General features: G+C 41.1%; 1 protein-coding gene across 2 annotated transcripts in view; it reads right to left on the reverse strand.

Annotated features, from left to right (window-relative positions):
- The window catches only part of ankrd50 (ankyrin repeat domain 50), a 51,909-nt gene extending 43,732 nt beyond the window's left edge, over positions 1-8,177 (reverse strand). Inside the window, exons 1-3 of one of the 2 annotated variants that reach the window (XM_061253232.1) lie at positions 8,043-8,165; positions 7,042-7,155; positions 5,531-6,765 (exon numbers count right to left, since the gene is read on the reverse strand). In XM_061253232.1, the coding sequence (XP_061109216.1) occupies positions 5,531-6,012 (482 nt within the window). In that variant the 5' untranslated portion in view covers positions 6,013-6,765; positions 7,042-7,155; positions 8,043-8,165. Of the gene's footprint in view, positions 1-5,530; positions 6,766-7,041; positions 7,156-8,042 lie in introns of both variants that reach the window. The other variant, XM_061253231.1, reaches the window with a different exon arrangement.
- Positions 8,178-25,819: the final 17,642 nt, after the last annotated feature.

Below are 25,819 nucleotides of genomic sequence, written 5' to 3' on the forward strand. Positions count from 1 at the left end.
CAATACCTGGAGTTCACAGATCAAACGTGGACTTCCAAAAATGTCAATTACATTTGAAGAGAGAGGGGGCAAGGTAGACTTTTCACAGGCTGGGGGGCAATTCCTAATGCCACAGACACATCTTTGGCAAAGAAGGATCACGTTTCTGTACTCAGCAGCCGGTTAACGGACCCCATTCCTTCCACGTTCCCAGACACTCTCAAAAAAAACTGCAATCTCTGAGAATACCAACATCGGCCCAAAGATAACGCACAGCGCAGTGCCCATGGGGACTTAACACCTGAGATAGCGATAAAGTATTCTGTCAAACGCAAATATTTTCCTCAAGAACAGAAGCCCTGATCGTCTGCTGATAAGCCAACCGTCTGCTTCTTGTCTCACAGGGATCTCCCGCTATTCAACGTATAGAGAGTGAGCCCAGGCCTTGGGGGAGAAAGCAAATATTTTTGTTTGGCCTAGGCTCAGTAGCCGTTGCTGGCGGTGTTGACAAATTATTCTCGTGTTGTGGAGAGCAGACATGGAGGTGTGTGTTCTTCATGAGGAGACTTTGGAGGACAGCTGAGCCAAATAAGGCATATTAAGAATCAGGGTTTGAGTACTAATACTGTTAATGTTACACTTAGTGATTATAAACAGGTTTCTGTGCTTTGTCAGTAATGCTGTATTGTTGTACTCTTCAGAGCAACACTGATACTCTCCATTACCGTTTGTTGCTCCGAGTCAGAGCTTCTGCCAAATGACAGTAATGTAAGGTTTCAAAAGGTCTTTATTGGTAATAACAACCCTCCCCCACAAAATAGGGATGGGCATTTTCAGTATTTTCATGGTTCGGTTAACCGGCAAAATGTAATCGATTAACCGCTTTTAGAACTCCCATAATAGGCTGTACAAGAACGCTCCAACTGGCCGGACGGTTCGGACCACAGCCAAAACAATTCAGTAAAAGCACATTAATTGAATGTTACTGCACAACAGGGATGACATTTCAGGAAAAAACTTGGGCAAAAAATAACTTCATGAATTTATGGTTGCACAAAAGACAATGTATGCCTTTCCAAACCCCAAATAAGGCTCGACAAAGACGAGGGCTGAGCGCATGAAAATGGCAACTCTAAACTTCAAAACCAAGATATTTAGCTTGCTGAACAACAGATAGCCTATAGGACACTACCTGAGGAATGGCAGGGAACAACTTACCTGTAGACAGAGTTGCCCGCCAAAACGCCATTACACGCTTGTTTCCAAAGTTTCAAAAGGGAAGTCGTGGGTTCGCGGTTTTTGGCTGCTTAAGAAATCTGGTCACTCTGAATGGTAATGTAACAAGCAACCTGTTATCCCACATTTATAGCCTACTATAGTTTAAGAACACTAGCTTTAATTGTACAATTAATTTAGGTATTCAACTCCAGCCATAGTCCCTATCCAGTTGTTTGGGCGAGGTCCCTTATTTTCTCGAGAAAGCTTGTCAAACTCAACTTGTCAAACACTTTAAGTGTCATTGTCATTTTTCCTTTAAACCCATCTAATGCTGATTTTTATTCCATTTAGTTTCAAAGGCAAAAAAAATAGTGAAGTTTCTGATTGTAATCAGGTATAAGATGAGCTGCAGTGTTTTCAGCCATGTGCCTTTCATGTACGCTGTTTAGCTTGCAGCACAGCCTAATTTCCTCATCTGTCAACATGTTACAGTCACGTAGCCTATGTCGCCGCTGTAAGGGAGGTGAGGCGTCAGAGGAAAAGGTAACGTTACTGACTGCAAGGAGGTCGGATTTTATCTTTCCAACTTCATCTTGGCTGTAGTCCGTTCCTTCTCAACCTAAGCTGTAGTGATCTTGCGTGCTGCTATGTTCTGGCTCTATAAATTCCATGGGATCAAGAAAGCTTTTATTTAGCTCAACAAAATTAAGAGTCCTTAGTAATCATACAATTTACATGCAGTGCAATATGCTCTTTTCTGGTTGAATCGCACTCGCGTTTAACTTGTGTTTAACTGATCTAGAGATTTGCATTGCTGCTTTTGTGGCTCATTATGAGACATAATTGTTGAACCTAAGTTTGATTTAACATATTTTACACAAAGGTTTTTTTTAGATTAACCTCTTCAAAATGTTGCCATAGCCTACTGTGTGGCGTTTCTGAATCGGTGGTGCCACAATCATGTTCATTTGGCTGCTCAATTCTACAGCCTATAAGCTATCCACAAGCCCAATCAAAAAATAGTCTTAAGAAAATTTGTATAAATGCACTGTTGAGCTAATTATATTTTAAGATAATTAGCTATAGGTACCGCTACAATGCAGGATATTTTTTTGAAATGTAAACATCAACCATTTAAGATGTTGCCCGTTTTGGTCATGTGTCCATTTCAATAAACCTGTTAATCAATTAACAATGCCCATCCCAACCTTAAAACAACAAACAAATACATTATACACTGTACTGCGCAAAAGTACATGTAAAATAAATTCTGTAAAGTAAAGCAAAGAAATTCAATTAAGACCAGTAAAAACAGTTAAAAATCAAATCAAATAAATATTTGTTATGACCACAATTCCACTGCCTTTAAAACTGCTTCAATTTCCTGAGGTACCCTATCCTGCAGTTTTATTTTAAGAAAATAAGCTGGTAGGATGTTCCAACCATATTTCAGAACTTGTCACAGTTCTTCTGCAGACTTTGGCTGTCTCACTCGTCTCTGGCTCTCCAGGAATGCCCAACCCAATTCACACAGCCTTGATCAAATTTTATCTCAAAATATTACACAAAATAATTTCATTTAATTTAATGAAACATGATATTTTTTGGGAAGCAAATCTCAAATTTGCTCTTTTCTACTGACACACGAATGCAGAGAACAAAAAAGTGTTCATAGTTAAAAACATATAGGGTGCCTAAGATCTTTGCATGGTACTGCACATTCCAAAGAAACACATTTTTTGACACATTTAAGACCACTGCCATTAGAACCTTAAAAAAAATGTATGTAATGAATGTCAGTCAGTAATGAATATGAATGTTACATTCATTAGCAGACACACTTATCCAATTCAATGTATTTTGTATAGCGCTTTTCACAGAAGACCGTCACAAAGATGCTTTAGGCTACAGAGTGAATTAAACATATCAGCCCTAAGCCCCCAATAGCATGAGGTAAACCCCCCAAACAGTGGTGATAAAAAAACTCCCCAATGGGAAGGAATCTGGGGAGGAGCCCGGCTATAGGGGCATGCCCATGCTCTGCTGGCCAATAGAATTAATATATGGAGGGATGTAGAGTCTGGAGTTCAGAAGGTAGGGGGGTGAACCTTATATAGAGCACCTACCAAAGTAGGAGAAACATAAACATATACAGACTACTTCCATAATGAGTCAACAAAACCATACTAAATAATATAACTTAGTCATAGAAATATCATGTAAATGCGACATCACAAAAGCACTAGTGCTGATTAACTATGCAAACCAAGAACCAAAATACATATTCTGAATACCTGCAGACAACATCCATAATGAGCCAAACAAATCCATAGAAAATTATATAACCTAAAGTCAAAGAAATGTCATGTAGATACAACATTACTAAAGCACAAGTGTTGGTTAACTATGCCAACCAAGAACCAAAATACATACTCTGAATAGATGCAGACTACACCCATAGAGCCAAACGAATTCATAAAAAACAGCATAAAAATATAACCTCAATTAGTATGAAAGGGGGAGAGCTAGGGTTGGAGATGAAAGGTGACCCAAAGCGTAGTCTGAAGACTGTACTCACCAAAAGAAACAGGTCAGAAAAAAAATACAGAATTTCTTCTTTTTTTTTTGCAGCTTTATCATCAAAGAACAGGCCTATTTAAAAACCAGCTGTGAGAATCATCCTACTGCATTTGGCCCAGTTAGCCTTTCTCAGGACTCCCATAGCCTTTCTGTGGATGCAGTAAACATGCAGTTATTGCTATTCTTCAATATTTAGGGTAACTCTACACTCGGCTGTTCAAAACATTGCTGCCACAACCACCATTGTTTGTACCTGAAAACCAAAAACACTACCATTTACCTGTGCGGTCTAAGGGCAGGTTGTGAGTAAAATTATTTGCTTTGCCTTCTTGCTGAATAACCCTCATGCTCCTTTGGAAAACATGAAAAAAAGTATAACAATAAAATGAACGGTGCTCTGGGATTGACAATTTTACAAAAGACTTACTGTGTGAGGATGTCTAACATTGCATTCTCCCACAAGTAAAAATGAAGTGAAAAAGGAAGAAAAAAATGTACGAAAGGAGCATTAAGCAGCCGGCAGTGACCAAACACTGAGGAGTCCGTGATCGTGTTGCATTCCACACGCCCACGATCAAAGCCAGAACACGCCGTGCGAGAAACCGCTACCCATGCCGGCCCCCTCCGCAACAGGACCGTGGCTTCTGCGGAGGGACGCCCCCGCCTAGGAAGAGGTGCAAGTCATAGTCTTGATCGCATTATGTGCAGAAAGACATGCCAGCAAAGTACCACAGCATGTCTAAATCATGCTCCATCCAGAGTCGCCTCTACATATCCACTAAAACAAGTCCACTCCTGAAGGGCCAGTGTGTTTCTGCAGTTGCTTGTTTTCTGAGGGGTTCAGAAAACAAGCAGATTTTTGGCCAATTCCTTTCTTCGAAAATAGTTTTTGTGACTGTCTCTACACCAGTAAAGTTGAATTGGAAGAAAAAGTTCAAACTTGAGTCCTGGAAGGACTGCAGCGTCTGCAAGATTTTGAGGCTTGCCTTCAATCAGCAGCCAATTTAGGCCTTGGAAAACAAGATTTGTGGACCAATCAATTACTTGAGTGAAGCACTCAAGTGCCAAAAGGCACTGAAAACTAGCAGATACAAGAGTTTGAGGATTGTAGTTTGAGACCCCTTGAGCTAAACCCCTCTCCTGTGGTCATCTCTGCCTACCGAAACAGACCTTGGGTCTTGAGAAGGGTGATGATGTCACTACGTGCCTCAGCCCGGTGCATCAGAGCTGAGGGTCATTCCATTTCAATTCAGCTCATTGAGGAAAAGAACTGAAACTCAATAAAAATAAAAAATTAAAAATAAATTAAATTATTGACAAAAACTGAACTGGACCGGACCTAAATCTTACAATTGCGCATCGGCACGTTAAGCTGAAGGACTGGGTTGGGAGGGGACATAAACACAACTGCGCATTAAACCAGACACACGTGTGGAACATGACACGTGCGATGCAAAGACAGGAATAAACATTTCAAAAAAGGGCACGGTGAAGAACTTCAAAGCCTGAAACCAAATAGAAACTTAATTTTACAGTAAGAAGCTGACTGTTCTCCAACCACAAGCCATACTCAAAAAAGGGGGTGGGGGTGGTAAACACACCTCACAGTACAGAATACAACAACCAAAACATAACATCAACAAGCAAAGGAACCACAGAGGAAAGAGTAGTAGGTGTGCAGGGACGATGTGGGCAGTAAAAAAAAAAAAAAAGAAAGAAAGAAGCAAAATAAGAAGAGGGCATCTCAACGTACCTCTTAAAAGCCTCTGCGGGGTCCCTTTCGCACTCGCCGAGCTGCAGGGCGCTCTGCACGGCAGGGTCCCGCACCTTCTCCTCGTAGCCCGGCACCAGCCCGCTGCGACACAGCTGGGCCACCAGTCCCCGGACAAAGCCGCTGACGCAGAGGGTGTCCGAGTCGTCCGCCCGGCAGAAGTGGAAGGCCAGGCTCTGCCGGTGCAGACCCCTGTGGGCCCCCTGGGGCGAGCTGGGCCAGAGGAGCTCTGTGCAGAGAGCCGTCTTCCCGCTGCCCGGCCCCCCAACCAGCAGCACGCCCCAGGCTGCTGCCCCCTTGCCCGAGGCTCCGGGGCCTGGGAGTGGGGCCGCGCCAGGGGCGCCTCCACTGTTGCTCAGGGCGGCGAGGCTGTTGGTCTTCTCCAGCAGGCAGTGCTGAAGCTTGTGAAAGACCCACTCCCTGCAGTAAAATCGTTTCCCCTGCAGCAAACTGGTTTGCGCCATAGTGAAGACCTGCCGTTCCTCAGATCCCTCATAAGGCTCGCCTCATTACTCTGCCAGGGCCCTAAATCTCTTAAGCGCAGGCCCCTGGCTCTTAATTCAAACCCCGGACCCGCAGCCGCCTCTCACGCCTGCAGACATTCATTCAAGGTTGCTGGTAGTCGGCCCGACACGTCCTGGTGCGTGGTACGCCGTCTATGCCTGTATGCAGAGAGGGCCCCCCTCCGTGTTAGATAAATGGAGCGAGACCGCCCCCAGTCATTGCAGTATTGTTGTTGTTTTCGACAGTGTCCGATCCACGGGAACTCGCTGGTTCCGTTAATTTAATCACTTTTTATTTTTTTTCTTAATTCCATAACCTTTGTCTTGGTGGCCAGCTGCACTGTAGCGTACATCCAAATCCAAATGGTGTACCACTATTTGAAAGACAAAGTTGCCTCGGCGACTCCACAAACCCAAGGCTAAAACATTTCGCTAAAACAGTCAGGGATTCGGGAGCTTATCCTTGGAAGTTAGCGTTTTGTTTCCGTAGATGTGTCACGGTTGCGGAAAAGGCAGATAGTTCTGGTGCAGCCGTCATATTCTCGAGATCATGCAATGAGTGGTGGAGGCTTGAAACGGCTTGGCTTCCGATTCGGCGAGTGCATTGGCGATTTTAACACTGGTACAGATCGCAGTTTCCGGAGCCCCACTCACTTCGGGTTCTCCGTAGCCTAATGCTCATATTGCAATGGGGAACTTCAACAACAGGAACCGCTGTAATAAACAAAATAATGTATTGTTAAAATACACCGAAAATCCAGCCGTCACGTCTCGCTAAATTCCCATTTTTGACAATACATTGACATAACTGTATACTATAAACAGGTTACAGAAAAATAGGCACGCCGTATTCGATTCTCTTGTGCTAGCAAGCAAGGTAACAGTCGTGCGGCAGACACTCGCCGCTGCCTATTTGGAAGGCAACCTCAAGTAGGCTACTTCCATGAGTTATTCATCCTGATTATTCACCACACCACACCCCACACATACACACACGCGATCGTGAGCTCTTTCTTGGCATGGATCTCGTCCGCTTTCTCCTCCTCTTCACTGATCCCTCTCCCTTCCTATGTGGCTTTCAGTCGCAAACAATTCACATCCGTCCTGCACGGGAAAAAGCCATAACCTGAAAAAAGAAAAGGGTCTCCTCCCCGCCTACACCGCTGCTTCGCTCATGTTCCCCTTCCATACTACACTAGCCAGCTCATGAATGGATGCTTGCGCCCAAAATATTATCTTCCTGTAAAGCCTGGAGCGATACGATCATTTGTAACGAATACATTCACAGCTCGTCATAATTTAGAGGAAGCTGAATTCTCCATAAATCACTCATATCTGGTTATTCGCTAGGTTACAGTAGGCTGTAGCAAGCTAGCTCCGGTTTGTCAAATACTAAGTCACAAATTTAGTATCAGTAGGCTATATAGCTACTGATCTTTGAGTGATTTTTTATTATTTTTTTAATAAACGAAGATGACTGGATTACGCTGTAACGATTTTAAGATAATAAATATTATCGTCAAATAGTCGTAAACGCAGCACAAACGCACAAGGAGGTAGCAAACTCAATGCAATACTGCGAAAGCCGCAATACATTGGACATTTTGCAGGACGAAAACATTGACAAAACCTCACCCATTTTATACTTAACTTGCTTGCTCGCTTACCATCTAGTTGCATATCATATTGGCAAAGTGGCTGGCTAGCTCGGGTCTTAACTATTTACACGCATTTCTACAAAATGCAATTAGCTGCAATCTGCGGCTAGCCAGCAGTACATATTGCTCCGATAATTTACCACAGCCGACTGATGCTTTTTTTTTTTCACTTTCTGGGGGAAATTTCCAAGGCTTCTCCCATCAGTGCTCGATTTCCCTTTTCATACCAGTGTTGACACACCGGGAATCTTGATTTTGTCTCTTTTTTTTTTTGTTTCAGGAACTAGATCTAGCCTATTTGCTAGTCTTTCTGTAAAGCAGATGTTACCATACCCGTTTCTTGCAGGCAGTATTAGTTTGCTTAGGCCCCTTCAAAATAATTCCAGTCTTCCCTTTTCCTTTTCTTAGTCCGTTCGTTCGCGTCTTCTCTTTCTTTCTATTGAAGTCCTCCTGCCATGTAACGCAGTCAAACATCGACTAAAGCCTTTTCTCCTCCTACATACATTCAAAGCAGCTCCCTTGAATACAGATTACACTCACAGCGCAGGAGACGCAGGGCACGCTGGGAGTTGAAGTTTTCTTGTAGGCCTAACTGATTTAAAGATTTTTTAGGAGTGTCCTTGATGAAACGAACTAATCTAATTTTGCTCAGGTAGGGACATTTAAATCTCAGTTTCTGGGTGAATTAGAGCCCTGCAGTAGTTTTTTTTTTTCAGTAAATCTGTACCTTTTCTATTAAAATAAAAATTTAACATGAGATATGCAAATTAATTACTAAACAGCTGACACATAAAATAGGTTCTCTTTTATGCATATATCATAATCAATATGCTAATTCACTGGATATCCAGTTAATATCCAACCTGGATATAATCCCCTTTTCGGAATGTTTTGTTTCCAATTGTCTACAGACGACAGATGACATAAATGAAGAAATTCTCAATAAAATAAAACCTGCCTGTTTTATTGTGATTGTTGTAATTCATAAATATGTATTTAGTACTAAATCTGAAAATGCCTTGTCATAGATCCTTTCCACATTGTGGCAACAATTGATATGGTTGTTTGTGTATTTACGAGGCACGTCAGTGTAGCCTGATGTAGATGTTGTAAAAGGTGGTCAAATTTCACCCATTTTATGAGTTTGGATTCTCAATTTTAGCAGGATAGAAATCTTGGAACCCTTATGATATATGAAACTGTTCCCATGTTGAGAAGCTACAAATAGGTATTGATGTTTTGTAGTGAAATGTGTAGTTCTTGCAGTGCCGACACATCATATAGGCTCAACTTCAGAACAACAGAGGGAGCATCAAATAATAATTAGACTAGTGCTGTCAAACTGTCACATTTTTTAAATTGTGATTAATGACAAATAAATCTGATTAATTGCATATTTCATCACATGTTGGAATTGAATAAAAACATTGTTATATTGTTATCCAAATAATTGTTATAATTAATCATATGCATTAGGATGATTTAAAAAATATGAGCATTATCTTATCCTATCCTAACATTATATTAGCTTAATTATACTGTTGTTATTGTTTGTTGTCTTGTTGTTTCATGGTAGTAAAGGAAAGCTTAGTTCACTTAGTTCAATTGTTCACCTGAAAAAACTGCATTGTATTAGTTGCAAATAACCTGTCAGTTCAATGGATTTTTCATGTCTGAAATAGTTACATTTTTCCAATAATTTATCCATCCATCCATCCATTATCTGAACCCGCTTATCCTGATCAGGGTCGCAGGGGGGCTGGAGCCTATCCCAGCATACATTGGGCGAAAGGCAGGAATACACCCTGGACAGGTCGCCAGTCCATCGCAGGGCACACGCACCATTCACTCACACACTCATGCCTACGGGCAATTTAGACTCTCCAATCGGCCTAACCTGCATGTCTTTGGACTGTGGGAGGAAACCGGAGTACCCGGAGGAAACCCACGCAGACACGGGGAGAACATGCAAACTCCGCACAGAGAGGCCCCGGCCGACGGGGATTCGAACCCAGGACCTCCTTGCTGTGAGGCGGCAGTGCTACCCACTGCACCATCCGTGCCGCCCGCCAATAATTTATACGGCATTTAATTAATTAATGTATACTTGTTTTAGATATTATGTGTCCTTTCCTGATTTGCCTTTGTAAGAAATCACATAATGTCTAAAACAATTATACATTCACAAGTTAATTAAATGCCGCTGCTCCTAATGCAATGGAGGTCAATGTTAAACATTATCTCTCTTTAATGCTGGCTGGCATGCTATCTTCAAGCCATTTATTTTCTCGGTATATTGCCGATATTTCCATTTTAGTGCCCAACACAAGTCAATAAAGTTTATTCCGTCTACCATTTCTCAGAAACACACACTCTTTTCACTCTTTTTTCGGAACTGATCAAGCAGGAAGTCCACATCCTGTGGACTGCATAGGGACCCATGTACCTTAAAACACCCTTACAGATATACAACTATATACATTTTTCTAAAAATGTGTTAAAGAAAAAAATAAAAAAATAAAAACATTTGCAACATCTCAAAGCAGCAACAATTCCTCCATACATTGTGAAGTGTTGGAATGTCTTCAACAATATTGTCTTAAAATGTTCGTTTTTTTTCAGTATATTACAATATATTCAATTTCTGTAAGGGAAATCCCAAATGCAAAGGTATTTGTCCAATGGGAATACAGTAGGTAGAAGGCCTTTTCCAATGGAATGAGTGAGTGGGTAGAAGGTCTTTGGGGAGGAGCAGGTGGGAATCTTTGTCCAGTGGGAGGGGACAGTGGTTTGAGGGCCTTGTCCAATGGGAGGGGAGAGTGGGTAGGTCTTGTCCAATGGCAGGGGAAACTGGGTAGAAGGTCTTTCTCTTTGTCCAATGGGAAGGGGGATTGGGTAGAAGGTCTTGGAGAGGAGGGTGGACAGAGGGAGATGCATGGGTTTCTCCAATGACAGCAAAGTGTAGTGGTCAAGCGCCTTTCATAGTTAGAAACATCTATCCTGGACATCTGGCCCACATGTTTTTTATTGTTAATGTCAAGGATGCCTTGAACTTTGTATCTATGCAATGTCTATATACATCATAGACATGCACGCATGCACACACACACACACACACACACACATACATATACACGGAATCACAGCTCCCATTACTGGATTTTCAGGCAGGGAACAATAATGATTTGCTTTTATTGAAAACCTGTAAATAACACAGTTTTTAAAATCTCAGCTGAGCGAATAGCTCGCTTCATTTAAACAGCACTGAGGCCATTCACAAAACCTTGTTTGTGTTAACCGTTTTACCACCAGTTTTATGACAAGGGCTGTGACAACAGGTCAACCCAGGAGATCAAACTGGCTTTACCTTCACCTTTATCTGTACATCACACAATGAAGATGAGACCTGCGCTCTGGGAATAGTCCCTGTGGACTGAAGCTGAGGCTGCCATCCTATCTGCTGTGCACGTCAGTCTTATTTGGTGAGACCTGCTAGTTATCGGAAGCAGGATTACAGTAATTATAAATCACAGAGCATCTACTGTGTTATTACACCATCGGCCTGCTTTAATTGTAAATACCCCAATGCTGCGTGCATGCAGGCATTAAAAAAAATTTACGGTCTAAAAATATGTGTCGAAATAACTGCTTGAACATGTATTCAACACAAGAACAGCAAGCTCTATTTGTTTTCTTTCTTTTTCAATTTTGGGTAAATATATGGTAAGGCTAGTTTAATATGCCTATTCTGTTTTAGCATGCCAATTGAGAAAAGAGTGCAGGCTTGTCCCTGTGCAATTTTCTGTCTCACATTGAAGCATATCACAACCGATTTTATATTAGAGCTGTTAGCACTCAATGCAGCGCCTGATTAATCTAGGAACCAGTGCATGAATAACTGCAATTATAATTATAGTCTTAGGCATGAGGACTCTAAATTGAATACATTGAGCTTTCTCAATTTAAATGAAAACATGAAAGTTTCATTCCTTCTCTCGTGTTACTGTGCATCTTCATAAAAGTTTAAGCAGCAATGGGTGGATGGTGGTGAATCTTTGCATTTCAATGATATGTTTTATTATTTTTTTACAACAGGCAGAAACCTGTAAAAGTTCACAATATATGAGCAAATATAAAAACAACTTCTGCTTCAGATATTGCAATACATTTACAAAGCACTAGCTTTGAAAAGTATTTATGATTATATTTTTCTCAAAACCTGTGTTGGGAGGTCTTATGACTTCCCCGGACACACTTTAAGCCGCATTTTAATCATCATTGTGTTTTAGAAGAATATTAATCAGGCATTAATGGAAACCCATTGACACTCCATGCTTAAATGCACTCAAGTGTTCATCCATTTTAAATGAGCAGTTTAAAAGTAATGTTCCATGATGGTGTACATTGCATCAGCACAGCCTTGCATAGTTGCATGGATGCACATGACTTTCCCGAATATCACACATGATATTCACCATGATTTTAACAAAGACTCTGGCTTTAAAAAACATATCTGTACATTTTTTCATTATAATAAAATCATTTGGTAGATGCTTAACCAGTGGGATGAATAGCAGTGGAGAGCATCATCATTAGAGATCTTTAAATGGCAGACATTTTCCTGAGTTAAATGGTAAAATCATAGTAAATCATGGTAAAATCGTTTCACTGCTGGTTACCTTTCCTTGGCCTGGAATGGAAGGTACTATCGATCCGGATTTCCATTAGACAGTAGCCGAGTGATGTTTGACCCAGTGCTCCTCCTCTCTCCAATAAATATTTAATATAAACTGACTGTTCATTACTGCTATTTGACTGGACTTGCATGAGAGCTTGCATGAGATCATCGATATAAGTTATTTTTCCTTTCTCAAAAAAAGGCCCATATCCTGAATTTAGTGTAGTCCCTTTGCCAGCTGGAAAACATATAAAAGGGCTGTACCATTTGAGTCATGGTTTTCTGTCCGATTATATTAAAAACATCACACTAAGTCAAAGCAGAAATAAATGACAATGGAAGAAGGTCAGCAATCTCCTTTATTTTTCAGTTCTCATTTTCGAAGATACTCTTTTTCATGTTAGTATGAGGGAAGAGTTTGGACAGTTGTGGTGTAATTTAAAAAAATGAAAGAAACATAGGGAAATTCACTTTGCCAACTGTCATGAATTATTGATCATGAACTGAAACAGAAATGGTTTTAATATTTTTCTTTATAAATTGATATTATGTTTTATTACATCAGGGAAATGTTCATCAGATTATTTTATATAATGATGATGTGGGACTATTTGTTATTTGTTCAATAAGTAAACACAAATCTCTGCCTACATGACGTACACACACAATGCATGTCATGTAGCAGTTGAAATAGGGTACAATAAATCCTCTGACTTTGATACTGATAGAAATTGTGGTTTAGATTAATTTGTGTCCAAACATCTGTACAATACCAGTAGTTTGAGCTGCGCAGCTTAGATTGCTTGAACACCAAGTCATTGTAAATCTATACAAAGAAAAGTTCGCACAAAGGAAAGTTCCAGTGTATGCACACAGTCAATTACTCTAGCCCAGTCTGACACCCAAAGCTTTCACGTACTGGTGTAACTAACATTCTCAAAGTGCTGTACTTATGAAATTAGCAATTCACTCCTCTATGTGCACTATTATGCTTTTTAATCTTTAGTTGAAACTGAGCAGAATATCAGGTTTTGATCTATTGCTAAAACAGCATATTGATGACATAAGGCAGTCCTGCATCTCACTGTGGATCAGATCACATGATCAAAATCCAGCCAAATAATCTGGATAACTGCCACAATTTTTGGCATGCCTGCTAAACATTTACAGGCAACATGTCGGTGCAAACAAACTGAATGAATTTGGGGGTCTAGAGTAGGTGGAAATGTAGGGGTGGGTGGCAATGAATGGTAAGGCCTTTTAAAAAGCAAACACAATACACTTAACCACACACAATTGCTATAAGCAAAATGTAGTATGTGTTCATGCTCTGTCCTGCCATGTCATTCATATTCACACTATGAATCCAATATGTTTGAGTTTACAATTTGGTTTTGAGTTCACAATAAAGTTGAATAAGTCTAAATACACCCATCTGGCTCAACACTAAAAGAGGTGTGTCCGATTCTGTTATTCACATGTCCAATATTATTTACAATATTTTCTTTTTACAGTGATGACTTGCCTGTCTTTTATACCACAGGATATCTTTAATCGAAGATTAATGAGCTATGAGTGAATGGGCTAACCTTGTTAATTTTTACTTATTTACCTAGGATCTTTATACACACATTGAAACACGCACACAGACATATTCTTCCATGCACAGGTTCAGAGATGTGATTTGGCACATTAATGTTGGCCGCATGATGTGACATCACGCTTGGAGAACAGTATGATTGGTTCCCTTGGCTGGGTTGCAATGTGCACCCAGTGGACACGAGGGTGAGTGAGGCACCAGCAATCACAGGAAGGAGGCTCAGCAAAGCCATGCTGTCATATTCACCTCTAAAAGCTGATCAGAGGAGAAACAGAAGGGGTGAGATGGCTACAGGGGAAAACATTGGCACTGTGCTCATTTCCAAAGTTAAAATCCTTTGGAAACAGAGCTGTAATGGAAGCTCACCTTGGAAGCTCAACTAGTTCAGGCCAAAGCTTTCTGACAGAAAGAAATTTTTATTGAAAATAAGATCCAAAATGCTCCAATCTGCTCCATTGCCAGAATAACCTTTACATAATAAAACCTAATCTTAACTGTTATATGTCGTAGGCTTTTCACCAATTAAATGAAGTTGAACATTATTTTAACAAGAAAAGAAAAGGATGGAAAAGTGAAGGCTCGCAAACAGGTTAAAAGAGACCAGAGCTTGCTCTAAAACAAAAGGGTCCAGTGCAAGGGACCCCCTCTCTTAAAAAGGATGAAAAAATCTGTAAAAAATTAAAAGAAAGAAAAAATAAATAAGTTCATTTGGTTGACTAAACAGTGATTTAGTTCTCAATATCGGCAATATCAGTTCACATCACGTCACGCACATCACTGTTCTCACAATAGCTTGTCATTTACATCACACTCAAAGTGACTGTAATTAGTCACTGGAAATAGTTGAAACCACCATACATTATCACAAAGTGATGTATTCATTACACATCCACTAAATATCTATTCAAAGTAATGTCAATAACTACAATATCACATTTCAAAAATCTGTATTGAATACAACTTCAGGATTCTATGGGTGTGGTCTGAACCACCTCACCACCCTACCAATTGCATTGGAGAAGGAGGGAGACTGGGAGAGGGAAGGTTGGTAGAGGGATGAAGAGCTGAAAAATTGCAAAATGCAAACTCCCCACAGAAAGGCCCCAGTAGGGATGTAAACCCTGGATGTTTTTGTTGTGAAGCAACAGTGTTATCCACTGCACCCCCATGCCACCACATAGCTCCAGCTGCAAATTCCTCTATATACAAATACAACTATGGGAGGTATTACTATTTGGAGATATGGAAAGAGACTAAAACATTTATTATCCATTAGGTCAGGTCCTTCTTGATGTCCTAACTCAACCCAATAGGCTCAACTCAGAGTCTAGTAAATTGAACTCCACCCATTTAATCCCCTCATAGGAATCGATGGAAATGTTTCTCCACAGTTGCTGAAGCTTAATGCATACCATAATAACACCACAGTATGTAGTTTGAAGCCATTCAGAGATTTGCCTTTACAGTCATTTGAAATGCCCTTACCCCGAGTGAGATCCAAAGCTTACATTTGACCTCTAACCCACTTTTACAGGTGAAAATTTACAGAAGCTTTTGGCTATTAAAAATCTTACTTGTGGGCACAACTGCCACTGCCCCATCTGAATTGAACTTGTGACCACTGAGACACATCTTGTTCCTGAGAGGGTCGCCCCCCCCTCCCCCAACAAAAGTGAAAGGTGCTGCATAAATGATGATCATTATCATTATTATTATTACCTAGTGCTGCAGGGCTGGTTAGCTCATGCTGCCTTTAGTGTGTTTCGGTGTTAGAGTGGTCAGCAGACTGGAACTAAGTCCCGTCTGAAATATGCATGTGCCATGTGGGACCATGGGACTGTGGGGTGGGGGGTGAAATGTCTTGAGTCACAGTGGCCGAATCAAGGGGCCAGGAGGGGAGTAATGTGGTCATGATCAACAGGAGTATAAATAATGGTCACAATAAAAAGTCAGATTTTAAAACATGAATGGGTCAATAGATGGATAAATACTTTACTCGCCCCTGGGGGAAAATCAGAAAAAAGCAACAAAATACAAATCACTCCACAGCAGGTTGTACAATGATACAGTGATGTGATGGGGTGGGGTGGGTGGTAAGCAGACAATTAGCACCTCCTTCCTCCTCCTCTTCCTCCTCCCCTCCCCTTCCTGCAATCTCCTGCTCCTGGCCGGGTCAGGGTAAGAGAGCACTTGCATGCTCGCTTGCGTGACCCGTGAAGAGAATTAGGCCTGGGGGTAGTGGGAGGAGGTCATGACCCTGCCCGCTAGCTCCTCAGACCCGGGGTAAAAGTGGTTGACTCATTAAACCAGCAAACACCAGCCTTGCTCTTCCACCCTGTGTTTATAGGTCCCTCTGTTTTATGTCCACACATTGGCAGCTGTAGAAAATGATCTTGAAGGAACAAAAGCTTGAGAAGCCTGGTTTACACTGGAGCTCGTAGAAGAATACTTTGTGACCTTGGAATTATAAGCTTCAAAGATACCAAAGTGGGGGCGGCACAGATGGTTCAGTGGGTAGCACTGCTGCCTCACAGCAAGGAGGTCCTGGGTTCGAATCCCCGTCGGCCAGGGCCTCTCTGTGCGGAGTTTGCATGTTCTCCCCGTGTCTGCGTGGGTTTCCTCCGGGTACTCCGGTTTCCTCCCACAGTCCAAAGACATGCATGTTAGGCTGATTGGAGAGTCTAAATTGCCCGTAGGTATGACTGTGTGAGTGAATGGTGTGTGTGCCCTGCGATAGACTGGCGACCTGTCCAGGGAGTATTCCTGCCTTTCGCCCAATGTATGCTGGGATAGGCTCCAGCCCCCCTGCGACCCTGATCAGGATAAGCGGGTTCAGATAATGGATGGATGGATGGATGGACGGATACCAAAGTGAATGGACTCCATGCAGAGCACATTTTATTAACAGTATATTTGTGTAAAACCTCTCACATTTAGTGCCCAAAAAACTAAATATTTATGACATGCATATTTTTATTTTTGCAATATTTCACTGCTAGCACATTTTGATATAAAAGGGAACTGTTCCCTTTAGAGTACAAGTGGTATCAGAACAATCCGGATGCCTAATAATGATGATTAATTTACAATTTACATTTTATTTTTTATTTTAATCTTGACAAAAATGCTCTGGGTTAACATGGCAATGCTTGGTACATTATTGCAATTTATACACTCAGTAAGCAATGTATTAGGTAGACCTGTACACCAGCTTGTTAATACAAATATTCAATCATGTGGTAGCCACTAAATACATACAAATATTCAGATGTGGTCAACAGGTTCAGCTGTTGTTCAGACCAAATGTTAGAATGTATGATCTAGGTGACTTTGACCATGGAATGATTGTTGGTGCCAGACAGGGTGGTTTGAGTATCTCACAAACTGCTGATCTCCTGCGATTATCATGCACAACAGTCTCTAGAGTGTGCAAAGAATGGTGCGAAAAACTAAAAACATCCAGTCTGCAGCAGTTCTGCGAGCAAAAGTGTGTTGTTAATGAGAGAGGTCAGAGGAGAAAAGCGAGACTGGTCGAAGTTGACAGGAAGGTGGCCACGCATTACAACAGTGATATGCAGAAGAGCATCTAAAGTGTGAACACACAATGCATCTAAAGTGGATAGGCTACAGCAGCAGAAGACCAATAAGTCAAAAAGATAAGTCTAATAAATACCAAATCAAGTGATCACTCAGTGTATTTCACATTCAAATGTTTCTAAAATATGTAAAACTAACAAACAATGAAAAGAATAGGGCTTGTTGTGGCAGACCTTTTATGCAGTAAAATCTTCAGTGTTAACTCACCCAATCTGTCATACCTAGCCATCAAGGTGTCTCAAATGACGACAAGGACACAGTAGCACTTACAGTGCAAGTGTGTTTATTAATTGCAGTGCAAGGTAAAAAATCTATCACTGCAGTGGCTGCCCTAACCAAATATATATCCATGTACAATGGTTTGAGGCTACTACTATTGGCACTCAATCAGTGAAAAGGGTAATCCATTAGATCCATTAGAGTTGATTTTTTCACTGAGCGTTTATCTCTGCTTGCCCAGTCTGAAACCCACCACAGAAGAGGTTTGTCATTTTGGCTGAATTTCTGCAGAGGGTTGTTTTAATGGTTGTTTTAATGACAAAACAGAGTAGCCCTTTTTCCATTAAATAATTATATTGCAATTTCTTGATGTGTAACAGAAAGTTATTGCAACAACACTAAGGGAAAATAAGTTAATTTGACATATGATGCGTGAGATTATTTTGTTCGCTAGAGGTGGATTGGAGTGGATCTAATTCGATTTAGTGCAATGGAAAACGCTTGCAGCAATATAAGGGCGGATGTCGCAAATGAAACAAGCTGCTCTTCATCGGAATTCAACTATTTGAATGAGGCAGGTAGCCTGAAAAATTTGGATGGTTTCAAAGAGCTTAGATGAAGATGTCGCAAACAAAATTGGACACAAGTGGAGACGCTGTTTCTGAGTTCATTTGTCAATGAAAAGCACATAGCTATAGTCTACCTTCATGCACAGCACAGTTAATACATTTCAATATTATTTCTACAAGTGAATAGCACTGGTTCATAACATTACACGTTATCAAACAATGATTTCAGTACACTTGATGCCTCAAGTTAATGTGCTACCACCATATTCTATCAATGGTACCATTCAGAGGAATTTAAATTGCTAAAGTTATTAGCGATACAGGCACTAATTTGCTTCTAAATGTAATTGAAAAGGGGCAAGTGCTGAGTTCAGCCTTTTCGCATTCCCAGATCCCTACACTCTCAGAAAAAAAACATTCTTTGTTTGCCTCCGTAGAGGAAACCTTTTCAGTTCTTTTTAACCTTCTATCAAAGATGTGAAGTGTTGAAGCTCCCTGACGAGGAACCATTTTACTTGAGAAAGATAGGGTTCTGCTATGGAATCACAGGGTTCCTTTTTTCCCTTTTTTTGAGAGGGGGAAGAGAAAATAGATTTCTGAATCTCAACTGGACTAACCTGGTTAAATAAATGTTTTAATTAAAAATAAAACCTCTCGCCTCCGGCAAACTCATGACGACTTGGACTTGGGATGGCACAGCAAAGCCAAGGTTCACAGAATACAAAATAACCTCTGTGATCCCCAGGACCTCAAAAGAACCCGACAGTAAGTTATGCATTAGCATTTCAAATTAATACAGCAGACCCGTTTTTGAGGCCCTCACAGATTTTATTAGCGTTCAAGACTGCCTTTGTACACCATACACTCCAAGGCAGTTGATATTTTGAGCTTGAGTCACACTAGAAGCAATTACAGGTTGCCTTTGTTCTCATTATCTTGAATGTCTGAGCTCCCTGCGCAATCTATAGCCATTTCCACACACATGGGCAGGAAATGCCAGGGCAGCCTGTGGCGTAGTGGTTAAGGTACATGACGGGGAACAGGAGCGTTGCTGGTTCAAGCCCTGCTAGCCATGTTAAGAACTGCGCAGCTGTTGGGCTCTTGAGCAAGGCCCTTAACTCCACATTGCACCTGGGGGGATTGTCCCCTGCTTATTCTAATGAACTGTAAGTTGCTTTGGATAAAAGCGTCAGGGAAACAACTGTTATGAAATGTAAATGCTCAGTGGCTTTGTTATGACAAACCAATCTATTCTCATTGATCCTCCATTAATGTGGATGAATGAGAATAGAGACACACAAACACATGAATACAAGTGCATAAAGGTGTGCACACAGAAACGGACCTAAAACATTGGCATACACACATACAGAGGTACAAGTTGCACTCACACAGACATACACATGTAATCTGCACACACACACAGATCTGATATACTGCTGTCTAAACTTGACATATTATCGTTGGAACACAGTATTCATTTACCCTCCAAAAGTATTGGAACAGCAAGGTCAATTCCTTTGTTTTTGCTAAACACTGACAATTGAGTTTGAAGTTAAAAGATGTAAATTAGATTAGATTTGAATTTCTGCTTTTATTTACTGGTATTTCTATCTAGATTTGTTAAACACCTTAGAACATATCACCTTTTGTATCAGACCACCCAATTATCAGGCTGACATATTGTTACCCACATAAGGGCGGCCTGTACTGTAGTGGTTAAGGTACATGACTGGGACTCACAAGGTCAGTGGTTCAATCCCCGGTGGTTCAATCCCCGGTGTAGCCACAATAAGATCCACACAAGGGTCGTTGGGCCCTTGAGCAAGGCCCTTAACCCTGCATTGCTCCAGGGGAGGATTGTCTCCTGCTTAGACTAATCAACTGTATGTCGCTCTGGATAAGAGCGTCTGCCAAATGCCATTAATGTAATATAAATGTAATGTGTTAGATTAATTGGTTAAACAATAAATAGTTCCTAAAAAAATGTCTACTCTTGGTTTTAGCCTTGGGTTTTGCCTGTGAGGACTGCATCTATGTTAGAAAGATAAACCAACATGAAGACCAGAGAGCAAAAAAGCACTTTGTCACAATGTCACTTTGAAACATAGAAAATAGGGGAAATCCATTGCACATGCATTGAGGATAGCTTGTACAACAACAATGTCCTGAAAAAGATAGAAACCGATGGCATACTGAGCAACAGACATCGTACAGGTTGACCGAGTTAGAGAGCAGCAATAGAGAGGCTATATCACAAGATGCAAACCACTCATCAGTAATAAGAATCGGAAGGCGAGATTACAATTTGCTAAGAAGTACAGAGATGAGCCACAAAGGTTCTGGAACAATGTTTTATGGACTGATGAGACCAAGATTAACCTCTACCAAAGTGATGGAAAGGCCAACGCATGGAGAAAGAAGCGATCTGCTCATGATCCAAAGCATACAAGTTCATCTATGAAGCGCGGTGGAGGAAATGTCATGGCTTGGGCTTGCATGGCTGCTTCTGAAGTGATCTTTATTGATGATGTAGCAGCAGGATGAATTCAGATACAAAAACATTCTGCCAACTTACAGAGAAATGCATCCAAAATTGGGAGGAACTTCATCATGCAGCAAGACAATGACCCAAAACACACTGTCAACACAACAAAGGACTTCATTAGGGAGAAAAGGTTAAAGGTTTTAGACTGGCCAAGTCAATCACCAGACCTTAACCCAATTGAGCATGCATTTCACCTCCTGAAGAAGATATTGAAGAGAAAACCCCCCGAAACAAACACCGACTGAAACAGACTGGAGTAAAAGCCTGGGAAAGCATCACAAAAAAGGATGCAACAGTTTAGTGATGTCAATGGGTCGCAGGCTTGATACAGTTATTGCAAGCATGAGATATGCTACTCGATATTAAGTGTTTTAATTAAGTCATTTACTGAACTACTCTCTGTTCCAATACCTTTACTCACCAAAAAAGTGGGTGGCCTGATACCAAAGGTGCTATGTTCTAAGTATTTTAACACATCTAGGTATAAATACCAAGAAATAAAATCTGAAATTCTGTACTCTTGTCTAGTGTTCATCTTTTTATCTCAACCATTATATTGTATACTGTATATTGATTAAACAGTGTGTTTAATCAGACCAGATAATTCTCTTTCTGTGATATTGTAGTTCTGGAATTAGCTGACTTATGTAAGGAGGTGTGGTCATTGTGGGTATGTAAGCAGGTCATCAAGGAAATATAATGTCCCCATTCACTATCTATCTATCTATCTATCTATCTATCTATCTATCTATCTATCTATCTATCTATCTATCTATCTATCTATCTATGTATTTCTCTAATTTAAACAGTTAATGGCCAGCGTTTGACAGGCCCTTGGCCTGTAATACCTCATCTATAATACAGTCACTCAACAACACAGTATTTCCCCAGTCTGCACCAGAGCACTGGCTCCTTAGTAGTCCACCACAGCCAGTTCCACCATTGTTTCCCAACAGTCCTCAGTGCATAAGAACAAAACAAGTATCTCATGTTGTTTAGTTTCTTTTTTTGCTACTGCGCCTCATGCCACCTGCACTCCCCACTAGCTCTCTCCCACTCCCCCAGATTACCCAGACTTCCCTTGCGTGACCAGCTCTATGGCCTCAGGGCCATCCATCACTTTGCTCAAATTACAGCTACATCCCGAAAACAATTATCCGACAAATTAATTAATTCAAGCGACAACATGGTCTTAGCGCTTTGATGGATCTCCGACCGTCCTCGCCAGTCCACGTCCTCACAATGCAAACTACAGCCAAGCAATGCTTGTGTTACACATGACCTGAGAGTGTTTGTACACAATTAAAATGAATAGCATACACACCAGCCATTTTACTATGTACGTCTGTCTATTACCAGGTACAACTCCCCCCTCCCTTTTGCCTCGAGAATAGCCTGAATTCTTCATTATATGGATGCTGAAATTCATAGGGATTTCTGCCCATGCTGACTATCACAACAAACAGTTCCTGCAATTTATTGGCCATACACTCATGCTGTGAGCCTCCCGTTCCACCTACCAAAGGTGCTCTTTTGGATTGAGATCTGGGGACTGTGCAGGCCATTGGAGTTAATTGAAGTCACTGTCATGTTCATGGATCGAGATTGATATGACGTGTGCTTTGTGATGTGTCGCATTGTCCTGCCTGAAGTATTTATTTATTTATTTATTTGGGAAAAGGGAGACTGTGGCCATAAAAGGATGCACACGGCCAGCACCAATGCTTAGGAATGATTTGCCATTTTGCTCAATTGGTATTAAGGGGCCTAATGCGTGCCAAGAAAACATTCCCCATGCCATTATGCCACAACCAGCAGCCTGCAGCATTGACAAAAGGTGGAATTTATGCTGTTTATGCCAAATTCTGACCCTACCCTCTGCTTGTTGCAGCAGAAATCTTCCATTGTCCAGTTTTGGTGATCATATGTCCACTGTGGCCTCATCTTCCTGTTCGTAGCTGACAGGAGTGGAACTTTTGCCTGGTCTTCTGTTGCTGTAGCCCATCTGCTTCAAGGTTCAACTTGTTGTGCTTTCAGAGATGACCTTCTGCACATCACTGTTGTAAAAAAGCTGGCCTTTTTGTTAGCTTTTTCTTTCATCTGCCCATTATTCTGACCTCCTTTGTGTTTTCGGCTCCAGAACTGCTGCTCCCTGGATGTTTTTTTGTTTTTTCTCTGTAAACTCTAGAGAGTATAGTGCGTAAAAACGAGGGCACACATGCTAGAACCACCACCACCAACAGTCATGCTATGGTCATAGGTGCTAAGATCTTCTCCATCTTAATGTTTGGCTAACAAGCGGGATGTACATAATAAAGTGGCAGATCACTGTATATATACCTTCCTGAAATGTAAATATAAATACATGTCATAGGAATTAAGTAAATAAATACAAGTAAATATATGCCTGCTCCTAAATATAGGAAGGGCAAAATCTTTAAGCAAGAGCTTTAGAATGTGCACCCTTTGTCCACTTTTCTACTTCATAGCAGTGGTGAAAAAACATACAAGAAGTAAGTGCTAGTGTGTTGTCATCCTTTACTGTTCTCCGTATGAGGTTAGGCTTTTAAAGGCACTTAGTTCAGTCATTAAAAAAAAGAAGAAAGGATTCGATTATGCAAAAATGTATGTTGCACTGCCCATAAACGGCAAAAGGCCCCTACAGGATCAATTTAAATCTTTAAATGTACAATAGGTAATTTTGGACTTCTAATGGTCAAGGGAGGAATTGCAGCAACAAACACACTCAAACCACAACAATGTTTATCCCACCACTTCTCTGTGAATGCGCTGACGTTGTAGTCTTGTAACAATGTTTTAACACAAAAATCGTACCTTTTATACCTTTAAAAGTTATGTATTTTGTGAATCGTAATCGAATTCTCTTGGGCACTGTGAGTGAAGCAGCGTAATCTGAATGTTCATTTACTATGTAACTTACGCCTGAAGGATTCAGCATTGTTATTTGCTACCTGAACTTAGCAGCATCACAAATCATGAACATGACTCAAGTCTATTCTGAAAATCATATTTAAACTATTCACCATTCAGCTGGGACTTTTAAGTTTTAAGGTGGGATATAATGAGTGTCCAGTGAAAATATATATCAGTCAGAATTCTGAGAGTTCGAACTGGCACCAACTGCCATAAACAAGCGTGCAAAATGAACCAGTGAGAGCCATTACCATCACCATTTTCTAACTCCATGAATGCAAACAATGGAATGTTCTGTGAATCTTTGGTGCTGTCGGGGTCCGGCTCTTATCATTGATGGAATGCTGGTCAAACAAGCATTTAAAAGTCAGAAAAACAGTCCGTTTATCATATTTGTCCGCAACGTGTTAATTTAAGGTAAAACTGATATCTTACCAGAATTTATTTTTTGGTTGCCCTCCCTGCTAAATAACACCACACCCTCACTCCCCACCCCACCGTGGCTCAAGCTAGGTTTGTTATGCAGGCGGGATCTTTCTGACACTTTATTGCAATTCCAAAATTATTACCAAGAGTAGGCACATTGTGATGAAAATATAATATCTCAAAATCATACACAACATATTGAAACAAAACATAGGCTAATCTCTTAGTTATACTGAAACAGACAGTGAGACACGACTATATAATTGGAATTCAATACGAGTCAAAAACAGCCCAGCCTCAAACAAGTGGCAGTAGTGAAAAACTAATCTTGACTCAAATTGTATGAAAGAAACGAAAACGACACACAAATAAACCCTATAAACACAAGACAAGTCTATTGTAGAATTCATGGAGCAACAATTGTCAACAATGGTTAATTTTTTACCCACATATGCATCGAAGGGTTAAAGTGAAAGTGTTCAGCCGAGATTAAGAGTTTGTCTGAACATCAGAAACCAGATAGGCCTAGAGATATGAGTCATGTATTCCTCCTGATTGATTTGCCAACCCAACAGGCCTTAATTGGCTGAATCCAATATCGATTTTCTGGGTATATGAGTCGCATATACGTCTGAGAGTGGCGCGGCTGCCAGGGAGACCGAGCTGCCTGTAAACTGAAATTGCAAATGTTAAATGGCTATTTAGGCAATCAGAATCCCAAACATTCTATATTACATTTCCAGTTCTGAATCTGGGGGAATGAAAAATATTGAGGCACAGGAAATAGTTCCCTTTTTATCTCTCTGTCTCTCTCTCCCTCCGAGTTCTTGTGATAAAAGTTTCTTTTGTGTTAAAATCTTGCAATTTGAATTTACATTTTTCCAGGCTCCCCCTGTCATTGGGACAATGCCCCCTTTATCTATGTACAGTAGTGCCCTCCACCCCCCGTTCCGTCCTATCCCATGAAGTGTCAGTATCCCCCAGGGCGGCCATCTTTGTCCCCTGCAACTTTCTCCTTGTCTTTTTGCTTATACTGCTGTGCTGTGAAGTATGCCCTCGCAGCTGGTTGCAGAGGGAGGGAGAATGAGACGGAGAGGAGATGAGTGAGCAAGAAAGAGAGAGCGAGACTGGGAGAGAGAGTAAGGGAAGGAGAGAAACAGCAAGCAACAGATAGCGAGAGACAGATGAGAGAGCGTGAGATTGATAGAGAGAGTGAGAGTCAGCATAAGGGAGAGAGAGCCAGCATCTTTTACTGAGTTAAAAAAGAGCAAGCCCTGCAGGCTCTCGCCCCTGTGCCTTTAAGGGGAAACGGGGTAGGCGAAAGGGGGAGATGAGAGAGGGGTGGGTAAATAAAAGCATAAACAGTGGGGCAGAAGTCAGGAGGGGCCAAGAGGCGCGGCGTTTTGCTGCGAAACCATCTGGCCCGGGGATGGAGATGCACGCGTACCCCATGCGGCTTTAAGGGGGAACGGCCCAGATGTGAAGAATGGGCTCAGGGCACAGGGATAAAAGCCTGACATTTACACCCCCTACACACCA

The sequence above is a fragment of the Conger conger genome, chromosome 8 (genome assembly GCF_963514075.1).
Source record: "Conger conger chromosome 8, fConCon1.1, whole genome shotgun sequence".
In the NCBI taxonomy this organism is placed as follows: Eukaryota; Metazoa; Chordata; class Actinopteri; order Anguilliformes; family Congridae; genus Conger; species Conger conger.